At 45.8% G+C, this 26,211-nt stretch overlaps 1 protein-coding gene across 1 annotated transcript in view; it reads left to right on the top strand.

Annotated features, from left to right (window-relative positions):
* NPHP3 (nephrocystin 3) overlaps nucleotides 1-26,211 on the top strand; it is a 1,212,810-nt gene that overhangs the window by 881,389 nt on the left and 305,210 nt on the right. Inside the window, exons 18-19 of the mRNA XM_069648695.1 lie at nucleotides 13,957-14,121; nucleotides 16,814-16,911. Of these exons, the coding sequence (XP_069504796.1) occupies nucleotides 13,957-14,121; nucleotides 16,814-16,911 (263 nt within the window). The remainder of the gene's footprint in view (nucleotides 1-13,956; nucleotides 14,122-16,813; nucleotides 16,912-26,211) is intronic.

Here is a 26,211-nt window from a genome sequence, read left to right as displayed (position 1 = left end):
AGATGCAGTTTCAAAATCCACTATTTCCAGATGGATTGTACAATGCATCACTCTCTGTTACACTCTTGCTAAGAGAGAACTACCCTTCAAGCCAAGAGCACACTCCACTCGAGGCACCGGGGCTTCCATAGCAAATGTCCCTCTTGAGTCCATTTGCAAAGCAGCAACCTGGAGTTCTGTTCACACCTTTACAAAACTCTACTGTCTAGGTGCCCAATCTAGATCTGATTCCCAGGTGGGACAAGCAGTATTAAGACATCTTTTCTCTACTGTTCCTTCTTACAACCCACCTCCAACTCCGGGTACTGTTCGCTAGTCTATGCACAGCATGTGATTCTAAGCAGATTAACAAACATCAGAAGACAATGCATTACTTACCGTAAAAGCATTTCGAGGGGATTGGGTCCTCTGATGTATTCCATATCTATGACGGGTAATGTCCACAGCTGTGCTGCTTCGGAAAATCTTTGGCGTCTGCGTCCTGCTTCGATGACGTCGATGCGCCGTCCCCGAGGACCTCCTCCGACGGCCGACGTCACCCGATGTGATAAGTAGGACGCACGACCCCATAGCCTCAGTTCCGTTTTTTCTGCGAACGTGTTCGCTTCGTGAATCTCGGTACGCCTCGACTCGTTGGAGTTACTGTTTTCTTTCTCGGTTCGTTGAACCTGTTCGGTTTGTTTGTGGCAATGTCTTTCTCATCTTCGACCCCGCGTCCGGGCTTCAAGAACAGCAGGTCCAAGATGTCGGTCACGGACTCACACAACGCCTGCCTCTGGTGCCTCGGGGAGGCCCACGATACGGACGACGGTGTCGACTGCCAGTCGCTCACTGCGAAGGCCTTGCGTGAACGCAAGAAGAAACTGTCGGTAGGTCGGCTGTCTAAGCCCCGGAAGTCAAGGTCTGCGGGGCTTTCGACCGATGACTTGAGGGGTGACTCTCCGCATCGTCGTCATCGGAAGTTCGGTGGGTCTCCTTCCAGGAGTCGGTCTCGCCACTCCTCTGTCTCTTCTAAGCATTCTAGGAAGCGCCGGCATAGGTCGCCTTCCCCGTCCTCTTCCGAGGACTCCACCCGTCGGCGGGTCGCTTATCCCTTCCTGCAAGCGACACCGGAGGAATGGGCTTCCTTCGGGAAGCAGATGCTAGCGAGTCTGCGCCTCCGAGTGGGGTCGGTCGGCACCGGTCGAGAGACACCGCCCGTATGCCTTCTGGCTCGGGTGGTCATCACGGCTCGCGGGAGAGGTCCCGCTCGGACAAGGATAGCCGTTCTCGCCATGCCCGTTCCAGGTCCCGGTCCTCGACGCGCTCGAGACCGCGTGATGCTGTGCAGTCTTCGAAGAAGACGTCGACGCCTGTGGCGCCGAGGTCATCGACGATTACTCTCGAGGTTCCGTCTTTGAGGGGGTCGTCGGCGCCCAGGCTGTCGAGAGACACGCTCGGAGCTCCGGCTTCGAGGACTGTGTCGACGCCCCCGATGCTGGAGGCGTTGCAGCTGACGTCGACCCCGATTCGCTCGACGTCGACGCCTTTTCTGTCGACGCCGACTCGCTCGGCGCCCTCAACGCCTTTTCTGTTGGCGCCGACTCGCTCGGCGCCCTCAACGCCTTTCGAGGCGGTCGTGTCGGAGGGGCCCCGTGGCGCGGGGTTTACCCCTAAAAAGGCTATGGCTAAGGTCCGAAACTGCTTTGGTCCGCAGAGGTCTTCCTCTCCCCGCCTGGAGTACATTTCAGAGGGTGATGAAGGCTCTGATGGCGGTCTGGTTCCGGATGAACTTATCTGGGGCCATAGTCAGTTTGATGACCTGAGGCAGTCACTGCATGATGCCAGTGGATTGGACACCTCTCCGGAGGTGGAGTTTTGTCAGCCGGAGCCTGGCACTCATGCCGATTCGTCATATCGGCGCCTTATGTCTCGGGTTACCGAGTACTTGGGTTGGTCGGCTCCCCCAGGGGAGTTCGTTCAGGATGATCTCACGGACATCCTTGAGCTCGGTCCACCCACTGACCCGTTTTTGCCTTTTCATATGGCTTTGCAGAGAAGGGTGGCGGCGGCTTGGACTGCTCCGGAGAGTCTCCCGGCAGTGGGCAAGTCTTTGTCGCGAAAATACCGTCCTGCCAGTAGCGACCCCTGCTACTTGTCTAGGCACCCCAGCCCAGAGAGTTTGGTGGTGCAGGCGGCTACGGCCCCGGCAAAGCAGGCGTCATATCCTACCATCCCTCCGGATAGGGACGACAAACGTTTTGACGGCTGGGCGAAGAAAGTGTTTTCTTCTGGGGGTATGGCGCTTCAGGCGGCCAACTCCATATGTGCCTTGTCTCGTTTCACACACACTCTGTGGAACTGTGTTGCATTAGCGGCTGATCATATTCCCGAAGGGGACGAACGGGATGGTTTCCTTGCTATGGTTCAGGATGGCAAGGATGCCATGTGTGAGGCCGTTCAGTCGGGTTTGGACTTGGCGGATTGTGTCAGCCGGTCCATGGCGGCGAGCACCGTAATGCGCAGGTTTGCGTGGTTGAGGAAGTCTGGGTTTGCTCCTGATGTGCAGTCCCGGCTCCTCAACATGCCCTTTGACGGTGAACACCTTTTTGGCAGCAAGGCTGACGAGAGCCTTGAGAGGTTGCAGACCTCCAAAGCTGCAGTGAAGTCGTTGGGCGCTGCAGTTCGCCAACCTCTGCCTTTTCGTCCTAGGGGACAGCAATGGAGGGGGGAGGTTCCTTTCGCTATTACTCGTCCTTCAGTAAAGCGAGAATAGCTGGCAGTCAAAGAGGCCATCGTAAGAGTGGCAGAGGTGGAAACAAAGGTACTCGAGGTGCCAAGGCCGCTCAGGCAGTTGCCTCTTTGCCCTCAGGCAACGCCGCAGCCGCTACCACTCAGTCATGAGGCCAGGTCCCGTGGTTCGCCGGTTGGGGGAAGGCTGGCGCAGCATCTTGTAGAGTGGCAAGCCATTACTTTGGATGTGTGGGTTCTGGAGATCATAACCCACGGCTACTGTCTTCCTTTTCGGCAGAGGCCTCACGAGAATCCACCAGGGAACCTCTTTGAAGAGTCCGGATCCGCTCCTTGCGCAGGAAATTCAAGCCCTGCTGGAGAAAGGCGCCATAGAACTGTACCGGAGATGAACAAGGGATGGTATTCCCCTTATTTTTTTATTTCAAAGAAAGACGGGGGATTGAGACCCATCATGGACTTGCACGGTTTGAACAAACTCCTCAGGAAGGACAAGTTCAAGATGGTGACTCTTTCTCAAGTCCACAAGGCCCTTCAACTTCAGGACTGGTTGGTGTCTCTCGACCTCAAGGATGCTTACTTCCATGTGCCGGTCCATCCCAAACACAAGAAGTACCTGAGGTTCGCGGTTGGCGACTCGCACTTTCAGTTTCGGGTCCTGCCGTTTGTATTGACCTCCGCCCGAGGGTTTTCACCAAGCTCATGGTGGTGGTGGCAGCGCATCTCAGGAAAGGGGGGATTCAGGTCTACCCCTACCTGGACGATTGGTTGATCAGGGGGAGCTCTCCTGAGCAAGTCCTGGATCATCTGTCCGTCACCTGCCACTCCCTTCACAAGCTGGGCTTCTCCCTCAATTTAAAGAAGTCCCATTTGACACCAACACAGCGGCTCCAGTACATCGGAGCAGTGCTCGACACGTCCCTGGGGCAGTGTTTTCCTCCTCAGGTGAGGGCTCTTCACATTCAGCAGATGGTGCACAAGTTTTAACTTGCCCAGACTCTCCCAGCGTCCGAGTTCTTGAGACTGCTCGGCCTCATGGCATCCTGCATTCTTCTGGTGTCAGAGGCTCGTTTGCGGATGAGATCTTTGCAGTGGGCACTCAAGCTCCAGTGGTCTCAGTCCTCCGGCAGGCTGTCGGACCCTGTTCAGGTGCCGCCCCCGGTAGCCCGGGACCTTCTGTGGTGGGCCGTCGAGGTCAATCTGATGAAGGGGGCCCCATTTGGCTGCCCTGGCCGGAGGTGACGATCGTGACAGACGCATCCCTCACGGGATGGGGAGCTCATGCCAACGAGTTCACAGTCAGCGGTCGTTGGTCTCCGTCGGAGTCCAGACTCCATATCAATCTGTTGGAGCTGAGGGCCGTCAGGCTTGCCCTGAAGGCTTTTCTGCCGACTGTGCGCGGGAAGTGTGTCCTGATTCTGACAGACAACACGGTGGCCATGCACTACCTCAACAAAAAGGTGGGGGCAGGGTCACTTCCGCTGTGCAGGGAGGCGATGCAGCTCGAGTTCTGGGCCATCCAGCAGGAAGTTTCGATCTCGGCAGTTCATCTGGCCGGAGACGACAACGAGACGGCGGACGCTCTGAGCAGGCAGAGCACGATCTCTCACGAGTGGGAGCTGGCTCAGGAGATTCTCCTGGAGATCTTCGCCCTTTGGGGGACCCCTCAAGTGGATCTCTTCGCCTCCAGTGTCAACCGGAAGTGCGAAAGGTTTTGCTCGCGGGAATTTCCTCCAAAAGGAGCCTTAGGAGATGCGTTCGTGGTGGAGTGGTCATTCCCACTGCTGTACGCGTTTCCTCCAGTCCCCGTCATCCCGCAAGTGTTGCGGAGGTTACGGAGGTTCGGTTCCCGGATGATCCTCATTGCTCCGGCGCGGGCCCGGAGGACGTGGTACCCGGACCTTCTAGATTTGTCCATCTGCCCTCCACGTCGTCTTCCCTACCGAGATGATCTACTCTCACGGGAGGGGGGTCAGGTTCTCCATCCAGAGGTCAGATCCCTCAATCTTCACGCTTGGCTTCTGAAAGGTTGAGGTATAGGGATTAGGACCTCCCTGAAGATGTGATGGAGGTGTTGCTCTCGGCCAGGCAGCCGGCAACTAAGTCTCTGTACCGTTGCCGTTGGAGAAAGTTCTGCGACTGGTGCAGAGTTCAGAATGTGGATCCTTTTGAATGTGACTTTCCTATGGTTTTGTCTTTTTTGCTTTCTTTGGCCCACAGGGGCTTGCAAGTGGAGACCATTAAAGGTTACCTGGCGGCGCTGTCCATATTTAAGCGCTCGTCTGAAGAGTGTTCCTATTTTAAGATTCCTTTCATTTCGCAGTTTTTGAAAGGGCTCACTAATGTGTTCCCTCCGTCACCTTTTTTGGTGCCAGGTTGGGATTTGATCCTTGTTCTTAAGTTCCTTATGGGTGCTCCGTTTGAGACTTTACATTCTTGCCCTTTGAGGCTGTTAACTCTGAAAACTGTGTTTTTAGTTGCGGTTACTTCCGCTCGCAGAGTGAGTCAGTTACAGGCACTTTCAGTTAAGCCACCCTTCACTGTATTTCACAAGGACAGGGTTGTCCTTAGAGTTCGTTCTTCTTTTCTTCCGAAGGTGGTTTCGGAATTTCATTTGAGCCAGAAGGTTGTTCTTTCGGCATTCTATCCTCCTCCACATCCTGGTAAGGAAGAGGAAAGGCTCCATAGGCTTGATCCTAGGAGAGCGTTGAGCTTTTATATCTCGCGCATGTCCCGGGTCAGAGTGGACGATCAACTTTTCATTGGTTACGCTGGAAAGCGTTTTGGACAAGCTGTGACGAAACAGACTTTGCCTCTTTGGATTATTTTAGCTATCTCTGAGTGTTACCGATTGGCGGGTTAGGACCCTCCGGCTGGCTTGCGGGCCCATTCTACAAGAGGAGTGGCTGCGTCTACTGCCCTGCAGAGGGGAGTTCCTATTCGTCACATCTGTGATGCAGCCACCTGGGCTTCAGTACATACTTTTGTACGTCACTATTCCCTCAATTCCATCAGGGGGCAAGATCTGGCCTTTGGCAAAGCAGTTCTCTATTCCGCTATTTGATTGGGCATGCTAAATTTGTATTCTAAATTCTTTCCCACATCCTTGCTTGGTACTGCTTTGGGAGTCTGTCATAGATATGGAATACGTCAGAGGACCCAATCCCCTCGAAGAACAAGTTACTTTCTTACCTGGTAACGTTCTTTCGATGGGATGGTCCGACGACGTATTCCATATCGCTCCCTCCCTGCCTTCCCCACTGCAGAATTTCTTTTGCGATTGCAGTTTGCGTTCCGAAAGGCCTTGTGTGTCTGACTGGCAGAAAACTGGTGGCACACGTTCTGGGAAAAAACTATAACTGAGGCTATGGGCGTCGTGCGTCCTACTTATCACATCGGGTGACTCCGGCCGTCGGAGGAGGTCCTCGGGGACGGCGCATCAACGTCATCGACGCAGGACGCAGGCGCCAAAGATTTTCCGAAGCAGCACAGCTGTGGACATTACCTGTCATAGATATGGAATACGTCGTCTGACCATCCCATCGAAAGAACGTTACCAGGTAAGAAAGTAACTTGTTCTTCTGATGGTTGTATCTGCTTAGATTCACATGCGCCCACCCTTCCTCCCCGCTCGGATGGAAGAAACATAGACTTTCTTCTATATCTCTCTTTTCTGTACTCACTCACGTCTAATAGGCTCCCTCAGGGCAGAATAAATACAAACAGAGGGACCTCAACACATGAGGGATTGTGGGTACACTGCACGTCACTATAGGGATAGTGTTACAGGCACGCCTTGTCGACGTCCCCTTTTCGACTACGAAAAACAAAATGCAATACTCCGCAGTGACCACTGGATGTCTGACTATGCACAGCATGTGAATCTAAGCAGATACAACCATCAGAAATGCTTTTACGGTAAGTAATGCATTGTCATATATATATATATATATATATACACACACCTGAATGGGAGTGATCTGTAAGTTTCCTTTACTCTGTGTGCTCATTGAGGTCTTTCAGTCACCCAGACCCCTCCTGAGATCTAGTCTTGACCGCTGCCAATGCTATCTTGATTGGTCTGGCTTGTCCCGAGGTTACCCTGTTCCAAGAAACCAGGCTCGCCTTCTGAACCTCTGCCCACCAGGTCAGAGTTCAGAAATCCATCTTAACAGTTAGTAAGTGCGGTTCTTGTGATAAGCTCCATTTCTCTACCCAAAGTACCTTAATAGGGTTCCACCCAAGGCTGCAGGAGCTGCGTGTCCAGTGATGTCTCGTCTGCCAACCAGTCGATAACAAACTGCAGCTGTCCCGATAAATAGTATAACTCAAAATTGGACACCTTAATCGCTCCATTGATGTAGTCTCTCTGAAGAGTGCTCAGCGCAATCCTGTTTCGTTTTCCTCCCCATAAGAATTCCCTAATGGCACTCTCTGCTCTCCAGAAGAACTTACTAGGAATGTCGACATTCATCAGGTGATGCAGTACGCGCGTCCCTTATCTCATACTTCCTTAAAAGTTTTGCCATGGTTAATATTCCAGGGCCAGCTCTGTTTTTGCCGAAACCTGGGGAGCCGGTGATAAAATGGAAAGACTGGAAAGAGGATTTCATGCAGTTTGTGCTGGCTGTTTATGGGACAAATAGTGCAGTAGATGGGAAAGATGCATTGTTATACCATTGTCTAGGGCATGCAAGAGGTATTCAAAAGGCTCCCGGAACCTGTTCAGCCTTTAAATGTAGGCACGTGGAACAGTTTTGATGTCAGCATTGCTAAATTAGATTAGCATTATTAAGTTGCATAGAATACGATTTTGGCCAGATACCACTTTGGTATGAGAAAACGGAAGAATAGAGAGACAATAGAAGATTGTCACTGCCTTGAGAGGGATAGCAATTAAATGTCAGTTTTGTTGATATTGTTATGATAAACATATACGTAACCAGTTATGATTAGATGATCTGACTACAGGGTTAGAAAGGAGCTTTGGAAGGAAAGGGACCCCAGAGATCAGAGAGATTCAGATTCTGAGTATTATGGTGGTGTGAGGGTGAGTAGGGTAGTGAATGCTGTGATGGGAGTGAGTTTGAAGAAACCTAGAGAATTAGTCACTGTTAATGGTGTTGAAGTACTGATGTTAATAGATAATAGATAGCGGTGCTGATTAGAATCTTATTGCGAGAGACATTTGGTAATGTATGCTGTCAAAGCCAATACATATAGAGAGAATCCTATCCACACTATTGGGAAAACACATGCCGAACTCAGGTTTCAAGGGAGAACCGCCAGAGGCAAGGTCTATGTAACTAATGTTGGGGGAGATTTATTATCATGGAGTAGTCAAGCGGCATTAAGAATCAAGCTTGACTCCAATGCGGAGCACCCAGTGTATACGTCAGTTGTGGACGAGTCTGCGGTGAATAACAAGGAAAGTGGGCTTAAAGTGGATGAAGATGTTGATGAATGTCTTACCATGAATAAAGACATTTCATCATGGGTACCACAGAATTTTGCCAATAAAGTAGGGTATCTTAAGCAATTTATGTATAAAATCAGATTGAGAAATGATGCCATTCCTGTTGTGGCGAAAGTGAGAGCTGTACCTTTAGCCCTCAGGAAAGTGGTGGAGAAAGAACTTGAAGGAATGGTGAAGGAAGGAGTGATTGAACCAGTGGAGTCATCAGAATGGGTAAGTCCCATTGTCGTAGCAAGGAAAGCCAATGGGGCTGTGATACTATATCGATTTGAGAGGTTTAAACAAAAACGTGATCGCTGAAAGATTTCTCTGCCAAAACTAGATGAATTGATTTCGGATCTGTCTGGAGCTAAAGTATATTCTCTTCTCGATTTAAAATCAACCTATCATCAGATACCTCTGCACCCTGAATCATTGGATATCACTACTTTTATGTGTGGGATGTTTTAGATGTGTGTGTATGCCATTCAGTTTGATTTTGGCAGCAAGTATTTTTTTAAAAGGTTGTGCACACCTTCTGGGTAACCTTTCAGGAGTCAAATGTTAGCAAGATGAGATTTTGATCTGGGGATGTGATGTCAAGGAACATGATGACATACTTCGAGTAGTTTTGGAGAAGTTGGGTGTGCCGGACCTCACACTCACTCTTGAAAAGTTTTGTTTTCGGCAGAGTAAAGTGGAAAATCTTGGACACAATTTATCTGGAGATGGAATTACACCAAAAGTCAGCATGATTAAGGCCGTAGCAGAGATGCCTGCTCTGAAAAATAAGATGAACTGGCATGTTTTCTTGGTCTAGTAGAATACTATGCCAAATGTGTGAATGGCTTGGCTAGTGGCACACATGCATTTAGGAGACTCATCAGGAATGGCGTCAAGTTTGAATGGTCCTCTGAACGTTTGCATGAATTCCAGTCGGTCAAGAGTCAATTGATTATGGCTCCATTGAGTGGTTTTAGGAGTGAACTTAAGGCCATTGTTAATACCGATGCCAGTGAGTTCGGTCTGCGGGCAGTTCTGATGCAAGAGGATTCAGCAGGGAGGATGAGCACTATTGCCTTGCCCTCTAGGACGCTTAAAGATGTTGAAAAGAGATATTTGGTTATCGAGCAAGAGGCACCGGCAGTATTGTGCGCAGTGATGAAGTTCAGAGTTTACTTATTTGGTAGGCCTCTCATTCTAAGGACAGATGACAAACCTTTAGTGAACATTTTTAACAAAGGAGGATTAGACAGAGTTTCCAGGCATATTGTAAAATGGGTGACTAAAGTACAAGGTTTGAATTTTGTGGTATAGCACACAGAGGGTAGAAAGAATGTTGTTGCTGATGGGTTGTTGCGCAATGCTTTGGTTGAGGAAGATGCTGGTGATGTTGAGGATTTCGATGGAGGGATCATTTTTGTTGTGAAAGAGTGTGTTGTTTAATCCAAGTAGATGGGCATGTCACAGCAATGAAGTTTATCAGCTGGTGGAACGCTTCATCAATGAAAAATGGTGTTGTGACAGTGTCATGTTACGAAGAATTGACAATTTTGACCCAAGGATTTTTTGCCGGATCAAAAATTAAATGTGTGCCGGAAGATTTTGGGCGTCATCATGAGTTGGGCAGTAGGCCTTAAATCTGGCGGTAACAGTATTAGTGCCGCCAATACTGCTCCGCTGGATCACGAGTCGGTGCAAATACCGCTGGACCCAAAACATACCAGCGCATTTGCAGCCGGCGCTATTACAGCTGGCGCTAATGGCGCTGACAACACAACACAACACAGCTGTACTAGCGCTGAAAAACGACACTAATACAGCTGAGAATTACCTCCAGCAGGAGGTAAATGAACCCAGGTTCCATGAAGCAAGCCAAAGGTGAACACAATGCACACCAGAGAGCTATAGAAGACTCACCCAGGCCCCAAACACTGTTTCCAACACTATGCTGCCGTTATTTTGGCTGGGACAGGCAGCTGCTCAGGTTGCGCCTGACCCTTCAGATGCAGGACAACCAGGCCAGGGCACATGGGGTTTAGGGGGGAAGGGGCGAAGGAGGAGGAGACCAGTCCCAGCAAGGTGAGCACCTATCCCCATGGTCAGGCCATCACACTGGGCCCTCAGTGACACCCAGTTGGTAACTGAGTACCGCCTGGACAGGGAGACCATCGCTGAGCTGCTGGCCACTATACATGAAGAAATTGGGAACAGGATTAACATCCGTACAGCCATGCACCCCACTGGTGAAGCTGGTGGCAGTCCTGCAGTTTCTGGGGAGTGGCACTTTCCAGAACTCAGTGGCCATGATGCATGGCATGGCACAGTCAACATTCAGCGCATTCCTGGGCCGGGTGCTGAATGCCCTTCTGCGCTATGACAACCAACACATTGCACTGCCCACCTTCCAGGCCCAGGTGAATGGCATGAGGGCACACTTTTATGCCACCACACAACTGCCCAATGTGATAACAGCCATTGACAGCACCCAGGTTGCCTTGGTAGTGCCCTAAACCCATGAGGTAGTAAACAGAAACCGCAAGCCCTACCACTCCATGAACGTGCAGATGACCTGTGGCACTCACCTCATCATAACCCACTGATGTGCCCGCTACCCAGGATCTACCCACGTCTCAATGCATGCAGTCCTATGCAACAGCACACTGCTGGGATACATGGTGAGGCACAGAGGACAACAGATCTGGATAGTGGGTGAGTACAAACCCTGCCACACATGCATGCTGAAGCACAAGAATAAATAGGGGGGGACAGCCACAGGAAGCATTGCATGTTAAGAGGAGGCAATGGCAGCCCCATCCAGCCCCTGCACCATCGATGGGGGGCATCCAAGGGTGCATGCATACTTATGACACACCTGGCCACACACATGGTGATTGACGCACACCGCTGCCGTCACAATGACGCATCAGACTACATGTACCACAATGCATCTTGAATGTGGCACAGCACCTAACAGCATGTCCACCCGTGCAACAGCCCATGGCCCATGGGCGGGCATCATGGATACGCCACGGAACACCTACCACAAAATCACTGTGTACATGTACAGGACTAGTAATTTGTGGTGGCACGGCAGAAGTGCATTGGTGACATAGCCGCATAATTCCTTGCATGCATCAGGTCCCCATTCACAACTTGACTGATACGCATGATGATTGAGGGGTGGGTCTGGTACTTGTCACTGCCACGTCACGATAGGTCACTGCTGTGCCCCAGCCATGGCTGTGTGGTGTCTGGTGCTTCGATGAGTCCCTTGGCTGCCAACCCCACTGCTGTGGCTCACAGGGGTGTCATTGGTGCACGGGCACATGGGGCTGCCGTAGGTGTCTGTGGTGGCTCCCACGCCCTGCCCCCAGTTGCAGTGCCCTGCTCATGGGTAATTCCACTGAGTGATGCTGTGCTCAGCTGTTGTAGTTACATGCAAAGGGGACGGGGAGGGGGTTTGACTCTCCATCAGCCTCCTGGGTGCCAGCACCCGCCTCTGATTCGCCAACTCCCTCAACGCCCTCTGTGCCTATTACGGTGCTACATTTTTCAATCCCAGGGTTTCAGGTCCAGTACAGGTGGAGAACATCCCCCTGTGTCCATGCTGTCCTGTCTTCTGCCTGGCTCCATATAGCTCGGCATGGTGGACCACAACCTCATCCACCAGGACAATGAGTTCTGCCTCTGTGTACTTAGATTTTCTCAGATGATCTTGGGCGGCCTTTCCTCTTGTCCTCCCCTGAGACATATTGGATGGTCTGGAAGTGTGGATGGCTGCCAGGCGCTCTGATTTCTGATGGAATGTGATTTCCAAAATGGTTGCTGCAGTGTTTTCAGTTCCAGTGATGACACATTTCCCACCGATCTTAATAGCGTGCGCTAATTGCGCTGGCGCTTGGCGGTAGCGCTATTAGCGCTGGGTTTTCGGGCAGTAGCCCGCTATCCGGCGCAATTAGCGTTACTGCTGGGGCTGTGTGTGTGTACCCGCATAGTTGTGATGCTGCACTATTTGTGCCACGGCTCATGGTGGTAACGCTATTTCCGCTCAGCAGAAATGGCGCCTGCATAAAGCTCAACTCGTGATGAGGCTGTGAGTCTGTAAAGGTGAGCGATTGTTGGTTCCTGCAGACACGAAAGACTATGATCAAGTAAGGACACAAGGCCCATATGGGCATCTCTAGGACCAAATCAGTTATTAGAGCAGATATCTGGTGCCCACAAATGGGTTCTGATTTTGAAGGTAGTGTGGAGCATTGTATCATTTGCAGAGAGACAAGGTTCTGAAAACCAGGACAGCTCCCATGATGGTGCCAAAAGTGCTGAGGGTGCCTTGGGAAGTCGTGGCCATTGATTTATTGGGTCAACTTAATTTGCCACGAGTGAGAGATAACTATGTGATCGTAGCTGTAGATCTGATGTCCAAGTGGCCCGAGGTTGGAGTCTTGAGAGATATTAGTAGTGCCACCGTGATTGGATTTCTGGAGGGAGTGGTTTTGCAAGAACGTTTTCCCGCAAAACTGCTCAGTGATAATAGGCCTCAGTTAACATCTTTACAGTTTGAAACATGGCTTAAGTCACTGGGGATAAAACATAAGTGGACCTCTCTATACCAGCCCCAAAGTAATGGGTGCATTGAGAGGTTCAACGGGACCATTATGGATGGAATGGTATGGCTGTGGCCAGTGGTGAGAATTGGAAGGAGGATCTAGTGCAGAGGCTTTTTCAATACAGGATCACACAACATGGGACGGCAGTAGTGACTCCTTTGAACTTTTCAGGGGTAGGAGACCCAACACTCTGCTTAAGCCAGGCTGGCTAGGAAGATCCACACTGGTCAGAGTGGATTCATGGTTGGTGAGAGATTGCATGATGAGGTGTGGTGAAGTAGCCAAAGACAGATATGGCAAGAAGATGAGTGGGCCGTTGCTGAAGTTTGAAAGAGGTGACAAGGTAAAGGTGTTGCTAGCAAGGAAAGAAAAGAAGTGTGATGTTCTGTCAAAGTGACAGTGAAGGACTATGGGAATGGGGCGAGAGTATATGATGGTGAAGTGTGGAACAAAGACAGGATAGCAAAGTATGCATGACATCTTATGATGATAAAGAAAATGGAAGCCTCTAGGAGAGGAGGTGTGTTGTAAAGGTAATTACTTTATGCAATGTGATTTCGAGTTAATAATGTATGAAAATAGTTAAAATGCTTTCTCTGTAAATAGGTTTTACTTTCCTAGAATGTGCAATGTAATGACATCAGCATTAGACCTCGTAGAATTGTTGTGGGTTAAGAATAAGTATTCTGAAAGGCAGTTGACAGATGACCTGCTAAGTGTGAGCCGCAGTCTTGCCATGATAATGGATTAAACTAAATGAATACTTTGACAAGCCTTCTGTCATCTTTTCATCCAGTATCCAGCTTTACAATAGTTACCTTGACTGAAGTTTCAACTGTGCTATCAGGAATGAGATGAGCACCAAGTTTGTATTCTGTCTTCACTTGCCTGACCAGGGTTAATGCTTTAACAAGTGATGTGATGAGGCTTGCTCTGCACTGGAAGACTTGTTCTTAATCGTGAAACTTGAATGTGGACTAAATTCATCCAAGTGCGTTGATTAAGACTGTGCTATACACAAAATTAACGTGTTTGTTTTTCCATTAATATCTACATATGGTTGATTTTTAAAAACGTATTAATTTGATTGACTGTTACTTATGTACACCTATATTGCAGAGATATTCTCATGATACACTTCTTTCCTTTACACTTTAGGTTTTGTGCCTTATTCATGTCAGCCACAATGGAGTGAGTGAGTCCGAGCTGATGGAGCTCTTCCCGGAACTGTCTTGGCCAGTGTTGACTTTCCTGATCCAGAACCTGAGTAAAATGTTTCTTTTGACCTATGGATGTGGATTACTCAAGTTTCAACATCTTCAGGTAACCAATTACGCTAGTTACAGAATTCTTTCTCAGCCATGCTGCTGTATCATGAACATGATATATGGCCATCTCAAAATAATCAACCTGCCTTGAGCAAGCATGCTCACGTTCAGCAGTAGAAAAATAAATCTGTAGGGATGCACAACCAATTGAATTATTTTGAAAAAGGTCAATTTGATTAATACGGTTCTGGTGCAGCTGTGTAAGGCCTTGGCTCAAAGGACCAGAACTAACCTAAGAAAAAAAACATTATTTCTACTGCGGAAGCCAAGCGCACTCAAACCACAAAAAGCCTTTAGCTAATTAGACGGTTTCTCATAAACCAAAATTCAAAATACAATTTACATTAAATATGTATATTGTGTAAACTCATTGTTCTTCATAATACATACTATCCAACATAATAATATTTACATTTCCATCATAGAAATTATGAAACATTGCATCATTCCGGCATTATATGAATATTCCAAATCGCCCGTCCTTTGTAAAGATTTTCCTCCATCTTCTATTCCCCTCTTCCAACGCGTTTCGGATGTAGCCTATCCTTCTGCAGGGATCAATCAAACTGCCTTCCTTTGCTGCAGATCATTTACTGTTTGAAGCTCTCACGCTCATGTAAGCAACCTATCTGCTCGGACTAAATCTTTGTATCACACGGAACTCCTTGCCAAACTAATCTCCAGCCCAATCTCTCTTCCTGGTTACCAAACACATCTCGTTTAAACCAATACTCTCGAGCAGCACGGCAGCGACTGGTCTGCCAGTTAATCTGCAACAAAGCAAGGCTGTTTGATTGATCCCCGAGTTTGTTTGATAATTTCCACAATACGAAATAATGTTTTTTTTTCTTTGGCACGTTCAGCAGTACTCATGACCCATATGTTGAGAGGTCTCTTCTTTCTCAGAAAAGTTGGAGGTTGCACTGTTTAGAAGAGCATTTTTGAACAGTGAACATGTAGTAAAGGGGGATAAAATAGGTGGAGTCGTGTAGCCTTACCTATGCATTATCCCTCCTTTGCAACATGGATCATCTTTCAAATGTTCATTTTGTGTATTATACATATGCAGTGGATGTGCATGCTACAAACTCAGAAATACATTCACAGTAGTACTGTAATGCTCCAGAGACACACAAACTCATCTGATTGTGAATGTGCTTAACTATTAAAAAAATATTCACTCGCGTCTTTAAAGGTTTTTATATTGACCCTACCCACATCAAATTGGGTTTCTCAAAATAGCCAGGAGCATATGTGGCACTGAAACTAAATCAGTCTAAATAGATAGTGGTACCAAATTAGTCAAATCAGACACTTTAAATATCTGAACATTTTCAGATAATATTGTGGTGAGAAACACGTTGAGGTGGAATACTTATTGAACTCAAAACAAGCTGAAGAAACTTTGGATTTACATTCTAAGTGAACCTTACAAAGCTGAACAATGAAGACCCTATTGAGGGAGACCCCTCATATTTTTTTTTTTACTCTAAACATTTGGATCACATCGATTGTATTACAAGTGTGAGGTTGAACACTTTGAACTCAACTAATCAAATCATTTTGGACACTATTGAACATGAGATTGCAATGAACCTGGACCCCATGGAATGTGAAACCAAAGTAAATGTGAAATTGAACAACTTCAAGACTTCTTCGTGATTTCAAGCAATTAAGTTTTATACTCGCCTTGAATTACAAAGGGCCTCGACGCAGAAGTATTTCCCCTTCGAAACCAAGCACTTTACATGTTGCTATTGGGCACACACAACATCCAGGGGTTACAATCTAGTGGCGGCATCCCCAAGCACTGTAGATTCTTTGCTGCAAGGTCTAACATATGCCTGCAATTTGAGACATTTCTTCTTTGTTTGTGTCAAATAAGAATACAAAATGGAAAATATGAGACGGTTTGTCTTTAACTAAGGTACAGCAATTGATATTTAGCAGGAGCTTGATTTAGTCTTTCTGAAGCAAAATTACTAATGCCTCCCTCACTTCTTATCATTGACCATTAACAAGGATCTGTAAAGTGTTTAAATGCCCCAGTGGGGGTTCTGAGCAGCATGCACAGCGTCTCTCATAGCATTGCTTCCTTTGATCCCTTTTGAGCATAAAACAGCCACTGCATCTTATTGCAGCCCTAAAAATCCCTGCGGTTTCCTGCTCTTCCCTGGAGGCCAGTAGAAGAGTATGAAAATCCAGAGGCTCCAGGACGACCCTGGTGGTTAGGCAGGTCTGCTGCCTGATTTCATGGAATTATTTGCGTAATTAAATGCAAATTTGCGCACCTTTCTGCCCGAAAATACCCATACTTCAAACAGGGATTTTCGGGCAGAAAGGCGCGCAAATCTTCGTTTTTCACGCAAATAATTCCATGAATCAGGCTGCTGATATGTACGCCACCTTTTGCCTGTACTTTTGGACTCCGGCGTGCAAATGACAAATATTTGGCGGCGAAGAGCCACATACTTGTATGTCAACACGCAATGGCTCCCTGCTGCCAAATGACTCATTTGCAGAAAATGAGCACCCTGGTGTGCTCTACTGTAAGATGCATGTAGGACAATTCCCAAAGTTTGGTGTGAAAGCATTTCAACTAACTTCTTTAGCTAAAGGCACTTTCAAGATTTCTGAAGAAAATGGGGAGTTGACTACGGGCAATTGTTTTTTTGTTGTTTTTTTAGGCCTGGGAAGCTGTCCGACTGCAGTATATGGATGAAGGGCAAGACATTATGTTGGACTACAGAGAAAAACTAGTGCAGTACTTCACTACACAACTCAGGTATTTGTGTTGCTTATTTTTATTTTTAATCCTCAATGAGTACTTCAGTAGAGAGTAGGCAGGACAGTGCAACCTGAGTCTACCCCAATGTGCCCTTGAATCCTTACGTCTCCCTTAGTGCATGAGTACTTCATCACGGAGGATGGGTTCTCACAGGTATGACAAGTGCGTAGGGGTACATAAGAATTCCGAAATCTGAGTTTCTTCTCCACATACATATTAAGCTCCTTGATGTAACAAAAACGATTTGCTCAGTACGTCAGCAGGTGCACATTGCAATATTGCGGACCCTAGCACACAAAAGGGCTGTCCTATGGCGTACCATTTGAGGTATACATGACTTTCCGGCGCGCATGGTCGGGCACGCCCTGGTACTGGCATGGAAGTTAGGTCTACCTGTGAAAGGGTAGTGCAATATGAAAGGAAATTCTTCACGCTGCCAGTTCTCGCGATACTTTAGAGCTTTGCGGCTCACACGGAAGCCTGCATTCTTAAGTGAGCCTGTGTCTGTGGCAGGCAATGAATATGCAACATTTAGAAATAATTTAAACATCTCCATATGAATCAGATGGCCATCAAGAGTTCCGGATTGCCATTGTATGGTTTTGTTCATTTTATGACGTGTTAAAGGAGTGTGTTATTTTATTTATTGTGTGCTGTATTTGAGAGTCATACAAGTGAATTATATTGTTGATTTCTACGTTTTTTTAAAAATTCTAACTTATGGATTTTGTTTTATTTTGTGATTGGACAACATCTGTGTTTTGCCTTTGTGACATTGCACCATGCTCACTGTGCAAAAGAGAATTTGTCAAATGGAATCTGGTTTTACAGTGCTTGATGAGCATTATGGCACCAGGCGGTGCAGTGCAAAAACGGCATGATACAACCAGACCTTTTTGAGCTAACTGGCAATAATGAAGTGTACCAAAGGCCCCAGGCCAGTCATACCTCTAAAAAGCCCAGGCACGGGATCTGTACACACACAGTGCAAGGAACTCATTGTGGCAACAGTAAAGACAGGCACAAGTGATCACAGTTCAAGGGTGTTTATTAAACTGTATAGGTAGGTTGGAAAAACGCCTAATCTAAACCTAAGTCAAAGATGGGAGCAAGCTTCGACCAACAAACAATGACCAAGTTTGAGTGGCGTCTTGTCAAAATTAAAGAGCTTATACTTAAACACCTATTGCCAATACTTGCGCTAAATACAAAAAGAAGTGTGGGATAATGTTCTTAAGAAAGAAGGAAGGGTTCACAATAAGTCAGGATGTGGTAGTCAGTATCTCCCTCGCCCAAGTTTTCAGCACAGGACAAGGTAGGATTTGGGAGCACAGCACACGCTTGAGCTTTCCCAGCACGAGCCAACAGTTACTCTCTCAGCAATCAAGTCCTTCAGTGGTTATGTCTCTTCTACAAAAAGTCTCTTTGCTCCGAGGACCTGATGGGTTTTAAAATAAACAAAAGTTCCTTTCTGTTTGTGCTTTGGATGATGCCTTTTCACCCCTAGGTCCCCCTCTTCCAGGCCCAGATCCACAAAAGTTCTTAATGATATCAAGACCTTCCGTAGTTAAGTATTCTTTTTCCCGAGGGCCTGACAGGTTCAAAGTACAAAACAAAAGTTCAACAAAATGTTCTAGAGTTCTTCTCTTGTTGGATTTGGGTGATAGCTCTTTGCCCCTGGGTCCCCCTCTTTCGTGTTCAGACCCCTCTCAAATATTAGCTTCTCTCTGTTGGGTTCACTCTGACTTTCCCTCTTGTACTTTTCTTTGTTGCATTCACGGGTCGGGTGTTGGCTTCTTAACCTTTGCTCCCCCTCTTCCGGTCTCAGATCCTACTGAACTATTTGCCTCCCTCCATTGGGTTCACTATGGCTTTCAATGAAATTTTCATCTGTGAAATTCATGAATCTTAATGTCCTTTTAAACAGTTCACTGTGGACATCCCTCTGCCGGGTTCACTCTTGTCAACACACTGTATATCGGGACTTTAAACTTCTCTGTTTATCAGCATCCCCCTTCGGTGCTTCACAATATTCTGTCGGTCAAAGACTTTTGACCCACTTTGCGTCTTTCCCAAGGCCTTCTGGTAACGGTAGTTTCAACAATCGGGTAATCGCCCAGAGTTTCCTGAGTGAGCACCCACGTGGTGCTGGACTCCTCTGTTGCTGGTTTTCCCCCCTTTTAATATCAACAGTTCTTTATACTCTTTCACAATTCAGTTCGCTGTTTGCTACTTTCATTCAACAGTTCGATTTCTTATCTGCTCTTCCCTCGAGTCACCAGCTGTGATGAACTGCTTGGCTTTTCTTCTCTCTGGAGTCAAGGTTGTTACCACAGAGACCAGTGTCTCTCCCCGGCTTGGTTATCAGTGGAGGAGGGTCCCGGTGTCAAGGTCCAGTCTTGAAGGTTCCTGCAGGAGTGATGCTGGCCCACCAGACCCCCAAGGTGTGCCAACTCAACAATCTCTCAAAAGATATAATTACTAAACTGGCAAACCCAAGGGGAAAGGGGAATGGATAACAAAACAGCAGATTTTCACTGGTTTTCTATGTACATCTCTTGACTTCTGATTTTCCATCCGGAACTGGATTACTGGATAGATGATTCATCAGTGTAGTGTCTGTGAAAATCTAAACACAATTATTACCCTTTTAATATTACTATTTACAGCCTTAAACTATGGATTCTTTACAAATTCTTAATTGAAAAAGGTGCTTGATAGCTGATAGGCTTAATAATGATAGCGAAGTATTTTTTCTTTCTGAATCTTTAATAAACTTCTCTGAATTCTTCTTTTTCTTTAGCAAGTTCAATTAGTTGATGAACCCATGTTGATTTGAAACACGCTACTTATAGTTATCAGGAAATAGCGTAATCATACCTTCAACTCCAATGAAGATACGAAAAATCTTTGAATGATGATGTGCTCTCAAAAATAGCAACAAAATAAACACAAGGCCAACAGAACCGCGCACTAGAAGGAAACCGCGCAATATGGTGAAGTAACGCGCTCTCTGATGAAGAACTGCGCTTTCAGATGAACCGCGCTCTCAGAAGATAAACCACGCACTCAGAAAACCGAACCGCGCTGTTTGAAGATGAACCGTGCACTCGGATGACCGAACCACGCTCTCTGATGAAGAACCGCGCTTTCAGATGAACCGCGCACTAATTACTGCAGACTCGACAACGCTGAAACCTAAACCCTCAGACGCTCGGTAAGGCTTCATGAAACCACACACGAAAAAGACGTGGATACGATACGTCACAACCAGGAAGTAAAGCAACACACTGAAGGACGTACGATACACGCCAACAGGTCCTTTACTCTAAAGTTAACTATAACAAAACTCACGCGCACGCGAGGTATTCAAATAAAGATTTCGTTTAGTTAGTATTGTTAAAGAAATATTATAACACTGTTAGCACAAAATAAACCTTATTCTAAATTTCAATTTCTATTAAAGAAACAAAAATGCAAGTGCAGCCGCAATTACAGAAAAACGAACGTTACTATTACCAGCCGGTAAATAACACGAGAAAATTAGCACATGAAAGTTCTTAACTTGTAAAAGAAACAGTTTCAAAATTCTTTTTCAATTAACTTCTTGACTCAATCTGTAGATATATCTACTTGATAACAGAATAAAAATGGTTTCTCAATTTGACTTAGCTTGCTTCATCTATAAAGATATTGTCCTTTGAACACTGAATGAGTCCTTCTTGAAGTATCTTATCTTCTCTGAAGTATATTTCTTATAATAAAGTTTCTATAGATCATTAAAGTAACATTTTCTACAGAACTAAATAACTGCAACCTTCCTCTAAGGAACTGGAATAAAAGGCAGTATAGAATCTTGGTGAATGTTCCAAACTACCTCACAGCATTTCTCCTCCAATCACTGTTGTGGAACTGACCCTCCATCTTGGCTTGGGACAATAGGCACTTCCTGAATTATTTAACATTAAGGAAACTTAGGTAAATAGTAAGATGTTAAATTCAGATCCAACACTCAAACATCATTCAACCATACTCCTACATATATTTGTGATGATGAAATCTCCTTATTGAATGTTTTCTAGTGAAATGTCTCTTGGAAAATGTAGAAAAGTGCCATGGGATCCTGACACCCGGGTACCGTTGACATTGCGGCCTTACAATTCATTTTGCAGAAGTTTCACAGACCTTGGCCCGCAAGGGCAAGGTCGCTTCTCCCCTTGTCACCCTCTTGGTTTGCCCTGTGTTTCTCCTTCTCTTGAACTGCAGTGCTGAGTTTGCTCTCTCGATGTGTGGTGTGCCTTGCTCGTATTGTGCTTTTGTGCTCCTCCTTTTATCCCTGTGAGGAAGGGAAAGGGCCGTCGGGTATGTGCGTTTTTGGTCAATTGCCTGACCCTTGGGTTTGGTCATGTCAGAAAAACAGTTTTATCATTAGTTCGTTGTCTTTTGTGGGGTAAGACAGTGTTATATGGAATTACAATCCTCGTACCTGGGGGGTTAAACACCTCAGAAGGATGAGATTAGTAGGGTTTGGGAAATAAATGGGAATTACTGGGTTTATTATCATAAAATGAACCAGTGGGATTGTGGGAACGGTAGTGTTTTGCTAAAGTAGACTGGGTGTTCGGGAAAGAATAAGCAGAGGGACGTGGAGAAGAATGATTGGGAGTATTTGGGTAAGGAACCAGAAAACAGGGGGTCTGGGAGAGAGAGTTTCTGGGAGCAACAGGGTTTGGGATCCTAGAGAATTTGTTATATGCAGAAGTGTTATGGGATTTGGGCAAGAGAGATTTATAGAGAGGAAGGGAGACAGATGTGGTACAACCTACAAAGGTCTTCAAGATCTCGTCCTCTTCTTCTCTGGCATAATACCACATCTCAGCTGAGGTATTTCCCCGGGCACAACCCCGGGCTCCCCTACCCAGGTGATCCTGCCTCACTCGTGCACCCCAAGTTTAGGCCCTGAGAGCAATAGCCGTTCCCTGGCAACCTGAATAAGGGATTCACAAGGTCTACCTGGTTTCTCACAATAGCAAGGTTTATTCTCAGTCAGTTGGATGCCATCACACCAGCTACAGTTGGTCAGTCAAAAATGCAGGAACTCAACCCTGATCGTTTTAAACACACTCTTTATAGCAGATACAGGATTGCACAATATGTTTATTCAAATCTGGACCTTACTTTTTAACACTTTTATTGGTCATCCTACTAATAGTTCAAATTACCATTGATGTCCCATTCGACAAAAACACTTCCTGTTTAGGATGACTTGCTATTTCCCCATTTTTCCTGGACGGCAAGCAATTTTAAAATGGCAGTTCTGAGACACATGACTCCTTATGCAAATTAGCAAAACTAGGTAATTTGCCGAATTTCACTTGACCATGCGATAAATGTTGCAATTCTGAACGGGTTTCTGAGAATTACTAATTTGTTACAGATTTCGTTAGCACACAATGTTCGGGACATAGAAAAGCTGTCTGGCTCTCTATTAGATTATTTTCCAGCCTGTTGTGCCAGGTTTCACTTGCAAAACAGCACCGTGAAAATAGTGTATATTCTCTCATTTGATGCTAAATCACCTCATACTGGCTTCTGTTCAAATACACTCCAATTTCTGCACAAAACACTTAATTGCTGTGTTCTCAGTTTTTCTAAACATTTTGTGGGATTCTGAGATTTGCAGCCATTTTAACTGAGTACCCATTTTTCTATTTTTATTCGTCCACTAGAACTTAACTTTTCTCATAATATTTGTTACAATTGTATCACTATACTCCACTAAGGTCATATATACATTACTCTTGTGCTTCCAAAAATTACACCTTTTTCACTTTAATATTTAATCAACATTTTTATCATAAACACATATATACATAAAATAATGTTCGTGTTACTTACTCTCATATTAAGTTTTGTGTACTGGTGGACGTTCTCTCATGATAAATCCATCTCGACTGTCAATACTTGTCTGGCATTTTATTCTTATCTTTATTTTATCAAACATACCACCCTGATCAATTTGAGCAGGCATAATCAATGGCAGCTTATTTATCCAAAAATCTGAATATTTTATCCACACCTTTTTCATAAATCTTCTGCAATTATGTTATTTTTGTTCCTTCATTTACACCTATCAATTTGTATTATATTGTTGCTTTAGTATTTATATTTTCAAGTTATTTTCTTTATTTCATTTTTGATTTTACTCCCCCTAATGGAGGTCAATCTTTTGGTTAGGAACCTCTCATAAGCACTTTAATTTTAATGTTTTACTATGGTTTTATATGTATTAGTCTGGACACAACCCCATACAAATGCGCACTTTCAATGTATCACCTTACGTGCGACTTCCTCCACTGCCTTAGTGAATGTATTCTCCTCTTTATTACCCCCTACGGGAGTTTGACACATACTGCCTTTAGGAATCCTTAATACTTTAATATGGAGCTATAGCGTGTGCCCTTTTTCGTCTCTCTTGAGCCCGTGAATTCAAGGTATTATTAGCTCTCTTCCACTTATATAATCCCCAAAAAATCCAGTTACTCTTATATATATTTACAACACAATCCCTTCTGTTTTTCTTGAAAAAACTCCAAATAGATTACAGAAATGATATGCACTCTTTGTTCTCTTATATTGCATTTTAGCAGGACATAATGTTTCTAACTAGTGTACCTTATGTAAAGAGAACAGCCTATACGTGTGTGTGGGGTTTTCATTATGGCGATGAATGCATTCTCTTATTACCTAAATGTATATTTGTGTAAAATGAGCATGTGATCCCTTGATTGTCTGTGTTTTTACGAGATTGAGTATGTGTTTTGGTGGTCTAGCTTTATGGAGCTGAGTGTGTTATCTATTGATTTTGTTTAGGGGCTGTTGCCAGTCTGTTGTGTGTGTGTGTGTGTGTGTGTGTGTGTGTGTGTGTTTATGGGACTATGCATGTGCGTTTGTGCTAAAGTTGTGATATATTAATTTCCTCCAGGGTCTGTGTCCAGTGGTCTGTAGGCAACCTCTCTTGCTCTGGCACTGAGTAGCAAATTCTGAAAGTGAAATGCTGTTTCACCTGACTTTTCACCACCCCTTTTTCCTATGTAACGACCTCCTGTCAAACAATCTGAAAGAAGGCAAGTAACATTTTAATGTAGGGGTAATACTATCTACTATTATGGGCAAGGGTATATATGTTCAGTGTGTGCGTGTGTGTATCTGTATGTTGCTTGCCCTCTTTATAACCATATAATGACAAAGAAACTATCCCTATGTTTTTTTCAAATCTCGCGCATAATGCCTTCGTTTTGCATATCTCCAAATTCCACTTCTCTTCACTCCTTCTAATAAGCCAATCACCATGAGTATTAGTGATCCATAACATGCTCAGTACTTATACCAAATCCTCCTTGTTTCTATTTGTAATCCTTAACTGGTTATAAACTTCCAGTAAACAAGCCTTTGTTTATTAAATGAATCTATCTGTGTTCTTCAGCAAGAGCCATTACTGCCCTTCAGTTGTATTCCCTCATTAGTGCCACTCCTAGCTTGTTTGCACTCATCGGTCCTTCTTTCTCATCCATAAGTATGTTGTATCTAAATAAATCTTAAAAGTGATCTTAATAACCTACTCTTTATTCTTGAAAGCCGTACTACTCAGGGTGGATGCGCCAGAAAAAGATATGTTTTGGGCCCAATGGCACACTCCTTTTATATTTCCAGGCCTTAAAATACTAGTGTGACTCCTTGTGTATTTGCATAATGAATCCCTAAAAATAGTGCTTGTTATCCCTAGTTACTTACTGAAATCTCTCCTCAATATATATGTTAATATGTGTAATATTTATTAAAAAAAAGAGCATGCTCCCCTACCCTATAATGTATATATTTTCAGTCTTGGTGCTAGTGAGAATGCTTCCTCTTATTACTTCCCCATTCTAGATTCAAATATTGGCATCCATGCATGTGCCTTTAATAGCACTACTGCAAAAGTGCTTATAATTGTATCAATTCCTGATCCCCAACCCCCTCATAAATGCTGATCGCCCATTCATATCTGCCATGCTTAATCTAGTGTCACTTGCTATTTGTTATGATGTGGCTTGGAAGATGTTGGCTGTTGCTGGGGTCTCAGTGATGTCATCAGGTGGAATGATGTTGCATGAGGATTCCACTACATTAGAATGAGGTGTGTTTGTCTTTGTAATAGTTCCAAGGTTTACAGTTGATGGTTATTAAGGGCGATCAGGCTGCATGTTGGCAGCTGGGGGTCTTTATGATGGTCCAGGGGGGTGCTGCTGACATCTCATCACATCTTCTTCTTCTGATGTTCCTCTCCAGTGGTCGACTCTGCCTATAGTCCCAAAAACCTCGCTTTTTATGCGATTTCCCATCATTCGCCGACTATGCTGTCAATGACCCAGCAGGGGCGCCTGAGTGAAACCAATCCTGGTCCGTTGTAATCGTGTTTATTAATTCAGTTACATGATGCCCAAAATCTGTATTTTCTCCAGCATGGAGTCTGGCATGGATTCACATGCTCATGAATATTCCCCGTCGTCAGGCTGGGAATCCTCGGTAAAGAAAAAATCAGTATCAGTTTCGTTTCTGATCTGTCTTTCGTAGTAGTAACCAATCACTGATCTCTGCGTCATACTGACCACAGCCAATGACAGCCCTCTACCTAAGCCCCGCCTCTGGCAGCCATCTTCAGATTTTTACCGCACGTTCAAGTGTTGGGATCCTCGTGCTATTGCTCTCGAGCACTAGTGCTATTTTTCACGTTTTTTCCCAGAAAAATGTCTCTTTTTTTCGGTCAAAAGAGCCTCAAGCTCCACCGTTTCTTCATCCGATCAACGGGGACCCGTGTCGGATTCGTCTACGCCCCTCAAGGGTGAAGATTTCGTCGAGCCACGCTTTTGGAGGACTCCAGAAGTTTCTCAGGCCCATCTCGGACATGGCCCAGGAGAAGGGAAGCTCGACGCCCGGAAAGCTGTTCAGGGTCTGCCCTGGATGCCAGCTTCAGAATGTCTTTAAGAAGGACGAACACTCCCTTTGCCTTTACTGCCTACATGAGGACAAGACGTGGAGAAGGACTGTGCGTTTTGCGGCAATATGTCGGAGCGGACCATGAAGGACCGCCATCAACGTCTCGCCAACTGGCTGGAAGGAAACAGCCCGTCAGGCGAGAAGAAGAAGAAGAAGTCCGAGCGGTCTTCAAAGACCTTTGAGGGCGCCCCGGCGACGGGGCTCCAACAGAAGGCCAAGCACTGCGAGCCCGCTGGCACCGGGAGCGCCGAACGGTCG

Source organism: Ambystoma mexicanum, chromosome 2q (genome assembly GCF_040938575.1).
Source record: "Ambystoma mexicanum isolate Mex_15411 chromosome 2q, UKY_AmexF1_1, whole genome shotgun sequence".
NCBI classification, from domain to species: Eukaryota; Metazoa; Chordata; class Amphibia; order Caudata; family Ambystomatidae; genus Ambystoma; species Ambystoma mexicanum.
This window is presented reverse-complemented; position numbering and strand designations above follow the sequence as displayed.